The 14769-nt window shown below is 31.7% G+C and overlaps 3 protein-coding genes across 4 annotated transcripts in view; 1 reads left to right on the top strand and 2 right to left on the bottom strand.

Annotated features, from left to right (window-relative positions):
- Nucleotides 1-5285, top strand: part of LOC108687931 (beta-1,3-glucan-binding protein-like) — an 8459-nt gene extending 3174 nt beyond the window's left edge. Inside the window, exons 6-9 of one of the 2 annotated variants that reach the window (XM_018193976.1) lie at nt 337-710; nt 1829-1930; nt 3631-3724; nt 4584-5285. In XM_018193976.1, the coding sequence (XP_018049465.1) occupies nt 337-710; nt 1829-1930; nt 3631-3724; nt 4584-4993 (980 nt within the window). In that variant the 3' untranslated portion in view covers nt 4994-5285. Of the gene's footprint in view, nt 1-336; nt 711-1828; nt 1931-2107; nt 2778-3630; nt 3725-4583 lie in introns of those variants that run through there. The other variant, XM_018193975.1, reaches the window with a different exon arrangement.
- On the bottom strand, nt 5282-6922 carry LOC108687932 (28S ribosomal protein S10, mitochondrial). The gene is made up of 5 exons (XM_018193977.1): nt 6738-6922; nt 6498-6668; nt 6297-6424; nt 5616-5817; nt 5282-5412 (listed from the first exon to the last, which is right to left on the bottom strand). The coding sequence occupies exons 1-5, from the start codon at nt 6750-6752 to the stop codon at nt 5362-5364; spliced, it is 567 nt and encodes a 188-aa protein (XP_018049466.1). The 5' UTR covers nt 6753-6922; the 3' UTR covers nt 5282-5361.
- Nucleotides 6923-8496: 1574 nt separating this feature from the next.
- The window catches only part of LOC108687930, an 11249-nt gene continuing 4976 nt past the window's right edge, over nt 8497-14769 (bottom strand). The window contains exons 8-12 of the mRNA XM_018193973.1: nt 12252-12559; nt 11956-12181; nt 11574-11778; nt 10900-11451; nt 8497-10812 (exon numbers count right to left, since the gene is read on the bottom strand). Of these exons, the coding sequence (XP_018049462.1) occupies nt 8654-10812; nt 10900-11451; nt 11574-11778; nt 11956-12181; nt 12252-12559 (3450 nt within the window). The 3' untranslated portion in view covers nt 8497-8653. The remainder of the gene's footprint in view (nt 10813-10899; nt 11452-11573; nt 11779-11955; nt 12182-12251; nt 12560-14769) is intronic.

Here is a 14769-nt window from a genome sequence, read left to right as displayed (position 1 = left end):
ATTCAATCCCACCTGTGCTCATATATGCGATTTTTCGCGTTTAACTCTCTTAGGAAAAAATGTTTTAATATAATAATTAATCAGTATATCGAAACACTTTTCTTAAGGAAAGAAATCGAAAATGGCTCCAGCTGATGATTAAGAGATCTTTAATCATTAGTACCGTTTAGATCCGATATTAACTGTAAATTCTGCATATAATTAGTGGATATATATATATATATATATATATGAATTACATATATATATTTTTTTATTGAAATATTTAAGTGGAAATTAATTACATAAAACAAAAATTTAAAATATATAAAATATATGTCCTAATAATTTTATCAGAAATGTGGCTTGAGCCACGTTATTCTACTTACGGTATGAACTACGCGAGTGGCCGTGTTCTTTTGGGTTTAACACGCGGCAATGAGAATTTGGTGAATGCCACGGACGTTTCGAAGATCTATGATACTAGACGATTGGATTTTGGCGTGAGAGTAAGTCCATCTCTTAATGAAATCCAAGAGATACTCGTCACAAAAGTAAACGAATTCGGACCACGATGGACGAAGGATTTCCATGTGTACACGACGATCTGGACCAGTAATGGTTTCACATTTTTGGTCGACGGCGAAGAAGTTGGCCGAATAAGCCCAAATGAAGAGAGATGGACGAGTAATCCTCACGCAGACAGAAAAGCTGCCCCGTTCGATCAAGAGGTACCATTTAGTTCTATTATTCTATTGCATTATTCTATAGTTCTGTTGCTTTAAAACGGTTTTTATATTCTTTGTAGTTTAAGCAAACATTATGAATTTATGAGGACATTTTATTTGTATCACATCTGTTTACCTTTTACATATATGTCTCGAATTTAAATATTTAAACTTTAGAAACGTATAGAGAATCGATAAACTAAAAAAAAAGTCCTATAAAGATATGTTCGGTTTAGAAGAAAATCGCAAAAAAGACAAAATATAGTTTTCATTTTTGTATTTTTTTTTCTCATTACTTATTCACGTTATATTTATTCACTTGCTTAATGTAGATATTGTTTAAAATGTTGACCTCTTGCAGCAATGCAAGCATTGTATCTAGTACGGACCGTTCGTGTTGCAGCCAAACACTGATTTGGCGATATTTGGTACACTGCAGCCTCTATTCGATTTCTTAATTGTTCTCTTGAGTTGACTGGCGACGAATAAACTTCCTGCTTCAGAACACCTCCTACACAAAGAAGTTTAGTGGTGTCAAAATCAAATCGGGGTGATCAAGGTACTATTCTTCTACGTGATTTCTTTGATTATTTAGAAGACATCCATCTGCAGCACGGATTGAAATGTGGTTTCAATTTGATGGATGTCCAACTCATTATGGCGAACTATTCGAGCTTGGCTAGATAGACATTATCCACTATGACGGATAGGACGTGAAGGAGTAGTATCATCAGATCAGTCAGATCAGTGTTTGGTTGCAACATGAGCTGTACTAGATACAATGTTTGCATTGCAAGAGGCTAACATTTTGAACAATATATACATTAAGCAAGTGAATAAATACAATGTAAACAAATGTAAATAAGGAGAAAATACACAAATGAAGACTACGTCTTTTTTTGTTTCGTTTACAATTTTCTCCAAAACGAAGCAAAAACGAGAATATCTTTACTGAACTTTTATTCTTAGTTTATCGATTCTCTACACGCTCCCGAAGTTTAGACATATAAATTCGGGCCATCCTGTATAGTACAAATTAATTAAATAATTGTACACACACACACACACACACACACACACACAAATTTCTTAAAATTAAATATTTATGTTTTTTATAATAGTTCTTTATCACTCTTGGTGTCGGTGTGGGTGGAGTACGTGTGTTTCCGGATGGTACACACAGTTCCGGAATGCGAAAACCGTGGAGAAATATAGACGCTAAGGTACACTTTAATATTTTTTTATATTATTTAATTTAATTTAATCATTTAATATTATTTAATTAATCAATTTATGGTTAATTTAATATGTTGATGCTTTAATTTTCATTCTTAAAGTTTTTTTTTTTAAATAAGCATCCGTTTTTTAAATAATTACATGAAATATCATCTTGATTCTAGGCAATGTTGAATTTCTGGAACTCTCGGAATCAATGGCTACCAAGCTGGAGACGAGACAGTGGCAATAAAACTGCTTTTGTAATAGATTACGTCAAAGTGTGGACTTTTTGAACGTTGCATAATTCTTCATTTTTTTATCATATTCACAATTTTTTTTTTGTCATTTATGTTTGTTAGTTATATTATATTTAGTAGACCGGATCTTTTTTATCGCGCGGCAATTATATCCTACGTAGGCATTCAGTATTGCGAACATGAAGAAACAAGCTATCAGCAAAAATAGGCAAATCGGTTACCTTCTGATTCAATAATAGCAGAAGATTATAACGTTGCCTGCAATGTTATTGCACTTGGTGGAATCTCCACCAAGATTATAAAGGCCTTTTTACCTGCGTAATTAGAGTCCTGTAATTGGACCACTTCTGTTTCTATAAAAGGGTGAACGATACTCCCGTAAAATTGGAAAGAAATTCAAGGTCGCCCAGAGCTGGTTTTTACCTTTAATGATGCCTCCATTAGTCGCTCGGACGATTATCCTCTGATAATATTCCTGCCGATCACGACATGAACATGAAAATGTCTTAAATCAATGCGAAATTTATCAAGGGCATAACATTTTCTATAGAATAGATGGTATCATTGTATTCGCTTCAATTAAATTTTGCTCTATGTATTATATCGCTTTTCTTTTTTTTCTAATAATAGCTATTTTTTTATTCTATGTTTTCTATTGTAATCAAATAGATACAAAATTATATAATCAAAGAATAATCAGGTACTTATTTATATTCCAAAGAAATATTACATCATTATATGAAAAGCGGCAACGTGCATAGCTCACAGCTAAAAATATGGTAGCAGATGATATATATTATGGCAAGTGATTGTCAAGGTCATCCCTGTGGTAGATTCGATTTCATTCGTTAATTTCTTTTTTTACGTCACGAAGTTTTTGAAAATTCGAAAAAAAATTTGTTTCCAAGATTATAGCAAAGCATCTATCTGAAATTGACTACCTTTTTAAACAATGTAGAAAGAAATTAGATGAAAAAAAAGAACATAATTAAAGCACAATGTCGGCTTTCGATCTGGCCCAACATTCAAACCGGTTTACCTCGGTTAATGTTGGAAACAAGAAAAAAGGATCATCATGCAGTTTCTTCCGTCTGCTTCGTGGTATCACGACTGATGCTCCGGCAGGATCCGATTAATTTTAACGTTCTGTGGTACGCACGTGTGCTACCTTACTATGGCATAAAATCTCGACAAAGTCGAACGACCTCAGTTCGGCTTTGACGTCTTGTCTGGTTTTGTTTTTGCGGCCTCTTCTACGTGGCTTTTTCCTCGTGAACAGTCGATCGATAGCTCCCGCGGTAGCTACCACGATTTCCTCTCCCACAGTTGGCAGACAATTCAAATTCTGTTCTAACTTGCAATAAATTTTGTTAAATGTGTGTAAACTTAGTACCTTATTTTAACTTAAGTCAGTAAGTCAGCAGTCACTTGCAAAGATCTCGTGACAGATAATGACTTTAAAAAAAGTGACTGTTATTTTAATCATCTTCGTTTGGGCCACTGATTCTCTGGCGATTTATTATCCTCGTTCAAAACGATCAAGTAAGTGATTTTAATATAATTTTTATCATTACAGATTATATGTTATGTAATCTAAAACTCTGGAATCTATTCATATTTTTCCAATATTAACACAATTTTGGGTGAAAATTGATCTAATTAAGAATAATTCAGAATTTTTTATTTTTTTATATCTCCTTTATAAGTTGCAAAATATTGGAATAACTAAATTAATATTATTTTAACAGATGAACTTTAATTTAAACAATCTTATTAAATGTTATTTTTAATATAAAACTCAAAAAAGTACATGAGTGAAAATTCATCTACGGTAAAGAATTAATTAGAGTAATTTCTGGTAAGAACGATATCAATTGTTTTGAGCTATATAAAGTTTAAATATATTCTAAATTAATAGATATTTATCTTTTATTATAGAGTCAGAATTATTTATATTCAAAACGCAAAAATTAAAAAAAATATCTAAAGGATTTCATAAAAGAGTGATCAAAATATTTTAAATTCTCTTTAAACACTTTTCAAATATATTTCTTAATCAGTATGCAATGTAACATCGATTTATTACCTGAACGTAAATTTCAACAAGAATACATGTGTATATATTTACATATATGTGTATATATTTACATATATGTGTATATATTTAGCAAAGATGTCATTCAATTAATGCATGTTTAAATGTTTTAAATAAAAACAGTTGTCACTATCCACAGCATAATTTTTCCATCTCACAATGCATGCAGTTGAATAATTGAAACACTTGATTAAGAATGCGTATTGTCGACTCGTATATGCCGCCGTTGGTGCAACCAGCTTTATATAAAATTATACAAGAATTAGATAAGTAAGTATTGTATACATTATGAAAATTTTATTTCAGGTAATGAATATATATTGCACAGATGTACAGCTACTGCGGAATTAATTAGAAAGCATAGGAATGAGGATGTTGGAGCCAGTTTACGCAGAGCTGAAGGAAACTTGGCACAATCGCAAATGCAACAAAAAGGTTCTCTGATTGACGCTATTCAATCCGAAACTTCCAAGCAAATTTCGAACGGTGTTTTTCGACGTATGACTCATATGAGAAGACGCGGTAGTGGGCACGCACGTCGAATCGCAGGCAAACATTTAGCAGATACACCTCTTAAAACCGTAAACATCAATGTACCACAAGACAGACCATCAGCCTTTAAGAAGAAGAATCCATTACCGGAACTCTCGCGCAATATATCGAGCAGAAACATCGATTCGTCGCCACATGTAATAATTATCAAATCTCTCACTTAATATTTTTCCAATGACAATTTCAATTTTAATAAATTTTCAATTTATACTGCCGCAGATTTTAATTTTATTGCAATTAGTGTATAACTGCGTAATACATAATATTTGTAATAATACTAAAGAAAAGCATATCATTTTTTTGGAACAATTTACCAATCTTATCTTTCTACAAATATTAATATTAATAAATATTATTGTTTATAACTGCGGCCTTTTAAAATAAGATTATTTTTATCGTATAATTAAATTTTCAATTAAAATAAGTATAAAGTTAAATAAATAAACTTGAAATGTATTTTTTTGTAGTTTATATTGATAAATTATCTACATCCTGGATCATATAAACATATTCATAATTATATATTATATAGTTATGTATTACTTATTGCAGCTATACTCTCAGACAATTTCTCCATCTCAACCTGCAAGTAAAAGTTCTTAGATAAGTCAGATGCAAATGAATTTGAATCTATTTTATATTATAGGTCCGTCCTTTTCAGCTAAACTTCTTGCATTATTTCTTCATTTTCTCGTTTCTATGTAGAGAAAAAAAACGAGGAAAGATGAACAGTACAAAGTACATAGAAGTATAGTTGAATTATATAAATACATATAAAACTCTGACCTTGGTCACTTTCATTGCCACTCCTTCTGGCAAATTTCTTTGAAGATATTCTAGAAAAGTATCTGCTGTCGATCCAGTCAATTTTAAAAAGTCTATATAGCGATAGTAAGTCCTAATTTCATACTGAACCCGGTGCTTCTTATGAACATGAGCAGATTTTAGTACTGTCCAGCGTTCGTGGATAGCTTTATATGGTGCTGTACTATAAACAAAAAAAATTTTAATATATTATCCAATCAGCTATTTTTTGTGATGTTTTCTGTGGGTGGAAGACTTATGTAAGTGCTTTTATCACTCTATACGATATTCAATACAGAATCTCAATATGATCCAATCGTTGCTAAATGTTAAAGTTAAATAATCGAATAAGATCTGATTGCATCAATGTTACTTTAGGCCTATTCTTTTTGGTTGAACTTTTGCACCAGTTCATCTTTCTTCTTCTTTTCTTCTGAAAAGAAAGAAAGATGAACTGGCAAAAGTTTAGCTAAAAAAAATAAGCCTTTTGATTTTAAGCAAGATTTAAAATTCTCACTTTCTTTTTTTAAAGCCGAGAAAGAGAGAGAGAGAGAGAGAGAGAGAGAGAGAGAGATATGGAAAGTTTTAAGCTTTACTTAAAGTCAAAGTAACATTGATACAATCGGATCTAACTAGAACATTAATAAACAAATAAGAACTCACTTTCTACCTATGTTGATCTTCAAATGTTCTGCAGCCATCGTTGCAAATTTTCCATAACTCTTTAATACCGCTGGATCATTTCCCCTGACTTCAACTTCAATTTTTTTATACAACTTATCTGGTGTACCCTAAGAAATAAATATTCTATTTACACACTGTATTTGAATAAATTAATGGAAATACAGCAATAACAAAATTTACTGTGTTTATCGAAAGAGAGATCTGTTCATTCATTGAATCCTGTTGTTGTGTTGACATGAAAAGTTTCATGGAGGATATATCATTTCGTAGATATTTATGCATGAGAACACCAGGATATCCTGATTCATGTTGTATGGCAGCAAAAGTAGTATTTCTGAGAAGAAGTGATAGCTAACAGAATATAACACACGGTTAACCTCAATCGCAATTTGCATTGGTTTTATATTTATATCGAAATACCTTTGATAGAAGCATCTCTTGTCGTTTTATATTGATGAACGGAATTCCAAACTGCGAGATAATCTCCAGAAATTTTATGAATTTATTATTTCCGTGTTATGTAAACATATTCATTCATATATACGTTTGAACACGGTAACTGTAACCGAGGCTAATTTACTGGATCCAGCGATCATAACCAATAAACCAATCCAATCATGTTCGTTTACTGCTCAGCATGCACAACTGTTGTTTCTATTAAACATAGATTGTACATACAACGTACACTGAATACAATCGTACAATAGTTGTGTAGTTGATTGTGACGTTACCATGTAGGTGCAATTTATGTTAGTAGCAATAATCTAAAATTCTCTTAGTAGAACAAAAATATTACGATTATAATGAAATATGCTGCAAAATTTATATTTGCAGCATTAAACTAAAATGACTAAATTTAATACTTATTATTGCAATGTTGTAGATATTTGTTAAACCCAGACTAATGTTTAAAGTTACAAGAAGAGTTTTAATAGTTTCAATAATTAAACATTGATATCTGTTTTTTTATAGAAACAGAATAGCACGATTAATTATGTCTGAAGTTATAGATGTATATGTGCGTAAAATTTAGATATATAAATTAGAAAGAGAAAATTACTTAATATATTAAAAATTTATTAACATAATATATTAAGTAATTTTCTAAACATCTAAATATGCATATATTATATACACATTTAGATCCACAGAAACTATCTGATGCAATATAAATTTCTTGTTTTCGAAAATTGTGTAAAATATTTAATATAAAGCGCAATTTTGTATATTTTTATCTTATGTTCAGTTTGTAATAAACAACATCTGTTATAGAATTTTATTTAATTTGTTAAATTGTTACAATTTTAATTTAAAAGAATATACATCGTGATTCATATAATTTTTAAATATAATATAATAAGTCTAATAAACCGAAACATTTATTAAAACTGAACCGAAACACTCGGTATCAATTTCAACCGAAACCAAAAATTAAAAATAAGAATCCTATAAAGGCCATATATAAGTATAAATATACCCATATAATCATGTTTTTTTTTTCATAAATATCATAATTTATTGAAACAGTAATTAAATTTCAGCCGAAATTGAACCAAAATTTTGGTTATGTGCCAATTTGGCTAAAGAATATAAGCTTTTTCTTCATAAACGTTATAATTATTGAAACAATAATTACACATATTAAATTTAATATTTATGAAGAAGAACTATATGATTTCAGTTGAAACTGATTCGTTTTCAGTTTCGGTTCGATAATAAGAAACTCTATAATAATAAGAAACTCATAACTTGCAGATTTTTAGATATGAAATATGAGATGTCAACTTGTGATGTATTTTAGAAAACATTTCAATGAGAGATACAATTAGCTATTATTACATACATATATCAACTGCAATTCATATTATACATACTACATATATATACTACATATATATCATTTGCAATTCGTGCAAAACTATGTATGTACAATGCTCCTCAGTAAATATATAGACTATTTTTATTTCTCTCATTGCACACTAAGGTAATTAATAAACATTTAAACATTAAAAAAAAATAAGTATCATCTATTTTGTCTTATTGAAATACATATTAATAAATTGTTTCATTATGAATCATTTGAAAGAATGGAAATACTTTTAAACACTATTGTTTGCACAAAAATCACAATATAAATCACATAATAGAGACAGATATTTTAACACATACTGCAGTCGTAACTTTATTTGATATCGCATATTTGTTTTACATTGTGTTTTTAATACCCATTCAATTCAATTAATCTGTGCTTTTGCTTTATAAACCGAAATGTTCAAAAGTGATGCTAAACTATTATTATTTTGTAACATTAAAATATCTTGTCTAACATCTTATAACTAACGTCGATCCTTAAACAAATTGGGCACAAAGGATCGCTGCGGTGTCTGAAAACCATAATTTGATTGCCATCCAACGTTAGTCCCAATGTTGGATCCAACGTTAGTGCCTCCTTGCCAGTTAGTAGATGATGATGATACCTTCTTATTCATATCGTTTAAAGGCAACCAGCGTGAGTCGTTTATACTCGGATTATTACTGTTTTGGCATAACGATTTCGCTGGAAATGTCTGCGACTTGTTTTGCCAATTATCTTTGGATTTTCCCCAAGGATCCTTGTCAATTTCTCTAGACCAATTGGTCGACGAAGTAGCCTGATTATCGATGGTCCTGTTCAATCCAAGATTGCCGTCATCCCCCCAAGGGTCCCTTGCGTCTTCCGGAAGGTCATTCCAATCGTCTTTGTCTCCGTGATTCCAATCATTAGATTGCGACTGTTCCCATCGTGGCTTGTTTGTATTCATCCAAGGTTCTTTGTTGCGTCCCAAACTATCCCGATTCCAATTTTCGCCATTTCCCGATCTGGATGGACCGGACCATCTATTGTCTGAAGTCTGCCAAGGTTCTTTTATATTTCCAAGTTGTTTTGATTGTTTTGCATTCCATGAATTTCCATGAGATGAAGATTCTCTGCCATCCCAGGGTTTATCTTGATTAGTTGGTTTGCGATATTTGTCATTATCAGACAAAGTCTGCCAATTTCCGCTTGTTGTCGATTGTCTCTCATTACGCCAAATGTTTTCCGGTCTTTCATTAACGGACCGTTGCCAAGTGCTGCTTTGTTCAATAGCACCCCGACTTGGTATGTCCCATTCATCCGCAAATCTATTTGGTGGCGAGCTCTGGCGCCTTGGAGGAGATAACTGTCGCCTCGGAGGAGATTGCTGTCGCCTCGGAGGAGATTGCTGTCGCCTCGGAGGAGATTGCTGTCGCCTTGGAGGCGAAGCATTACGTATATGTGGTGCTTGATGTGGCGAAAAGTGTCTGGGAGAAGACTGATGCCGCGGTGGAATCAAGTCTCTTGGTCTTGATGGAGACATCATTCTGACAATAGGCGACATAGGTCTTCTTTCCGGAGACAATTGTCTCGCAGATAAGTCATATTCCATCGGAGATATTTGTCGTCTAGGTGGAGATAACTGTGGTCTTGGCGGCGATATGTGCCGTCTCATAGGTGAAATTGGTCGACCTGAAACTTGCATCGGTCGTCTTGGCGAAGACATTCGATTAATCGGTGAAAACGGACGTCTAAGCGGCGACATTTCACGTCTTTCTCTATCAGATACCATTACTCTTATTGGCGATACTGGTCGTCTCTGAGAATATTCTCGATGTGATGGAGAATTACGTACTTGATACGATCTATCTGGAGAAAGATGTCTTCTAGACGGCGATAAGCGTCTCGGTGGTGACAATAACGGACGTTTTGATGAAAATCCATCTGATGGAGATGCTCGTTGTGTAAATGATAAATTTTGTCTTTTCATTGGAGAAATAGGTCTTTTTATAGATCCCGTATCGCTCCAACGATTTCTATCAAAATTTTTATTCTTATTCCAGAAATTATCTTGGTTTTGTTGTCTATTTCTGTTGTCAAATGATTTTTGAGGAAATTCCGGTCTGTCGGATTTAAATTTTTTTGATACTGGCATTATCATATTTGGCTCTAATGGTGCAAGGTTATGATATTTTTTGAATTTTGGTTTATTGTCCTCTGTTTCCAAGTATTCTTTGTTCGCTGTCGTAATAACGATATCCTGTGCACGAGTTTCTTGTACAAATCGACCTTTCAAAAGAGGATCATCATCAAGCGTCTTTGACTCAGGCTCAGGTGGCGCAATGCGATCCCACACTGAACGTGGCAAATGAGCCTGAATCTTATTAGTTTGATCGAGGACCAAACTTAATACATTTTTTAATTCTTTAGCGGTCGTTGCATCAACCGTAGGAGATGGACCGCTTAACTTTTCTTTGGCTGCTTCAAGTATTTCTCGACTTTCATTTACTTTCTGTATTAGATCTGTGTCAATTCGGTTACTCAATAATTTTTCTCTTAAATCAACTTGTTCTTTGATTTCCCTTGTTTTTTTTTCAAATAATGGATTGATGCGAAGGTTTGAGTTTTCATGAAACCAGGTCTTTTTCTTAGCTGTAACATCTGATTAATAAAAAATTGATTAGATGTGTGTATGTGTATATATGTAATATCATGTAATGTCTATTAGTTGTGTATCACCAAACTTACCCTGTTGTCCCACTTTAGATTTAGATCCAATCTTTTCAATTTTTTTAGGTATTTTATTAATTTCTATTATATCGGGCGAACGGTCTCGTTTCAATTTTAGTTTACCTTTTATTGGTAAAGGACTGCTTTTCACTGCTTTGGTTATTTTTTTCGTGTGTAACGCTTTAGATTTTTCCACAAGTTCAGGTTTAGCTAAGGGATTCTTTCTTACCCATGCATCAGCATTTTCAGATTTGTCATTATTGATTATTTTCTCTAAAACTTTAGTATTAGCCAACGTTTTGCTTTCTTCCTCTAGCATTTTGATAAACCATGGCTGCGTAAGCCTATGCATGAGTCTACGTTCCATTAGAATAACTACCTCAAAATGAGGTCCCGTAGGCAATGTATCGACGACACATGCTCGAATTGGCATGAATGGATGACCGAGCCCAGTTTCTATAGGCCGTGCAAGTTCTAATATTGCTCGAACTGATTGTTTTGTCAACGTAGTGACCATTACAATACGTCGAAGAGAACTGATCTTCCTTAAGCATGTCATTACTTCGATAGCTAAAAGATATTATAACTTTAGAGTTTTATCATCACAAGATATATGTTGTGATCGGAATGTTAAATGTTATTAATTAATCGCCAATAAAAACTAACGATTAAAAAAAAACAATTTTGCGTACCTCTACCCATATTGGTGCCCGCATTGACTATACAATAAGTCACACGATTTTTATTATGTAAATCACGCGCAGAATTTAGTTTAGTTACAATTTCGGATGGAGATCCCATTATGAACGATGCATTATATATATTGTTCAATTCGCATGTCATTTCAGCCTCTTCTATTTCCGAAGGTGAATCAACTCCTATCACTTCTCGACATTTCTGTTATAATGCAATGATAGTTTATTTTTTACATTACTCTTTTCATTAATTTGCTTAACACTGCGTTTATGTACACATACATAACGCATGATATTAAAAAATCAATATTTATTAGGTTGTTTAATAATGCGTTTACTTACATAAATATCTTATGTAGTAAGTTACGCAAGTACTTACAGATGCTATTGTAAGTCCAATTACACCTATTCCACAACCAATTTCAAGTATTGTAATTTTTTTTGTGGGCTCAAGCATGTCCGCAACTGTTTTAGCTACATTCCATGCACCAGCAGCATTACACCAAAAGTTCGTCTTTGGCGCAAGCTGCACTTTCAAATTACCCACGATTTCATCTAGAGCTTCTGCTCCCACTAAGAATGTTGTAACAATTTTATCATCGCGTCTGAAATGAATGCAATAATATATGCAATTTTCTGCTATTTGGAGCGTAGTTTATCTTGTTGGAATCTTACTTGTTCATCGATTTACAATAGAGAGATTTGACATTACAATTCCTTCCCGAACCAGACTCATATGTCTGTTTCAAACGATCCATAGTGCTACGACTAATATTTTTCCCGGTTGCAAAAAGCATAAGTTCATCCTTGCTATTGCAACGTACTAACAAACACAACCAATGTTGGTCTTTATCTTGATCTATATCTTTATCTTTCTTCGTGTCAATATCCATAGATGTGTCATCTGATAGATTTTCATTAGAAGTGTCTTGAGTTGTGTCTTCAGTCGCAGATATAGTTGTTTGAAGAAAATCTTCAAATATCTATGTACCAATAATCATCGGTATTACAAGCCCTGTATAACTTATATCTAATATAAGTTATATCTAATATTAAATTACGTCGTTTTTTGCATTTAAGATTTATATAATATAAATCTTATTTATCTGTATGTATGTGCACATACATGTATATGCATTAGTTTATATGTGCGCGCGCGCGCTTGTGTGTAACACATACAGTAGGTGATAAAAATAATAGAACCACATAAATTAACGATTTTACAGGAATACTTCCAGATAGTAGATTGCGTATTTTAAAATAAAGTGAAAATTATAAAAATGAGTAAATTCTAAAATTATTTTAATTATAATTTATAATTTATAATTTGTTTTTATTTTGTTCTTGATAGTTGTTAAAATCAGAAGAATCTTATCAGTATCTTACTTTAATCTATTCTCACAATTTGCTTGTCACTTCATTTCACGAACTGTTGACAATCTAATTGTAAAATGGAATTTGTAACACGCCCTATTTCTTGTCAATTTTCTTGATGATTTAAGGACTGGAAATTTAATTAATCAGATGATATCAACAATCAAGTTTAATTGTTGCGAGACGTTAAGGATCTATGTTGTAATTATAAATATCATGAATTTTTACTTTTTTGGATCTTTTATTGTTTAAACTGTAAAATTCATGCGTTTCATTTTGATGAAAACTATATAGTTGAAATTATTTTTGCTCATTTTTAATGTCCATTAAACATTAAATTTAATTAATATTATATAACATTCTATTTTATTTGTTCGTCTTTGGCCAGTTTTCTCAACATATTATATTGCATTTTCAATAAGCAGATTATTATTGTATATTTATTTATAATTTTATTGGTTAACATCTAGTGAATTTGCTTACTTTTGTAATTTTGAAGAATCATCAACAAACGTTAATTAAACAAACATTATTTGATTAATGTGTGGTATAAGATAGAAACAATCAAAATAAACTGCTTAAAATATAAGGAAAATATGTCCAAACGAATTAATGTGTTAATTATAACAAAAGGAAATATTACTACATAAAATATTAAGCCTATTGTCATTTTTATACTCCATAATTCATAATTACATAAACTAATAATTACATAAATTTACCTTTTTAGTGTATTTTAGTCAACTGTCTATTAAAAATTATTATGTATATATGATTTTCTCTCTCTGATTGTATTTCTATAAATTAAAAAAAAAAACCATAACTATGATTCTAATTTGATCATCCACTGTACAGAAGCACGCACGCATGTATGCGTTATTATTAAATTATCTATTACAAAAGTTTACTTTATAAATAAACTCGCATATCTATATATAGATTTAGCTTTTAATCAAATATATCATCTACATAGTAGATACTTTGTGTGTGTGTGTGTGTGTGTGTGTGTGTGTGTGTGTGTGTACATATACAGTAGACCCATACCATCCTTTTATCTTCGCAGGATAAGGTCCAATCATAAAGGTGGTTAGACAAAACTTGTAGGGTTTGGAAAGATCTATTTACTAATTTTATCAATTTGACTTTAAGTGACGTCGCTAAGATAGATCAAGGTCACGTCGACTTTTTTTTTAATGGAACATTGTCGAGAGCTTTCAAAACATAATAAAGTTATTTTTCATTGACTTTTCGAGTATTATATATTATAAGGCTCGAAAGTTATAGTACCGCCAGCATTAGCATTACACAAGGTGTCCAACCGACGGCTAAAACCTCTTAATATTGTTCAGAATCATGTCTCGGACATTTGTTGACAAGATCAAGGACATTAAAGATTATTCTTCTTATTTTCATTTTTACACTAAAAATTCATTTTTACGTAAAAATTAAAATAAGAGGTACCTCCAATGATTTTGATCTCTCCAGGACATGATCCTGAATAACATTTAAGAGGTTTTAGCCGTCAGTCGGACATCTTGCGTAATGCTAGCGATACTATACTATATATAACTTTCAAGCATAACTCAAAAAATACTTAATGAAAAAATATTTTCTTATAGCATTTTGGAAAGACACTAGCTATTAGATTCTCTTCTAGAAATCAAAAGTAAGATGTTCCATTAAAAGAAATCGATGTAATCTTGATCTGATCTTGGCGACGCTACCTAATCAAATTAATAATAAGATCAATAAATAGATCTTTTTGAACACTACAACTTTGTCTTAAACACTTTTCTGTAAAATTTATATTTTCCAAGAT

Source organism: Atta colombica, unplaced genomic scaffold (genome assembly GCF_001594045.1).
Source record: "Atta colombica isolate Treedump-2 unplaced genomic scaffold, Acol1.0 scaffold220, whole genome shotgun sequence".
In the NCBI taxonomy this organism is placed as follows: domain Eukaryota; kingdom Metazoa; phylum Arthropoda; class Insecta; order Hymenoptera; family Formicidae; genus Atta; species Atta colombica.
Note: the sequence above shows the minus strand (reverse complement) of the source record. Positions and strands in the feature narration are given on the sequence as shown.

What these genes read in the sequence shown, in the direction of transcription:
- LOC108687932 (XM_018193977.1), bottom strand. An exon ending in TCTCTCTTTCGATAAACACA is followed by an intron (nt 6,425 to 6,497) that starts GTAAATTTTGTT and finishes TTTATTTCTTAG; the next exon opens with GGTACACCAGATAAGTTGTA. An exon ending in AAGATCAACATAGGTAGAAA is followed by an intron (nt 5,818 to 6,296) that starts GTGAGTTCTTAT and finishes TTTTGTTTATAG; the next exon opens with TACAGCACCATATAAAGCTA.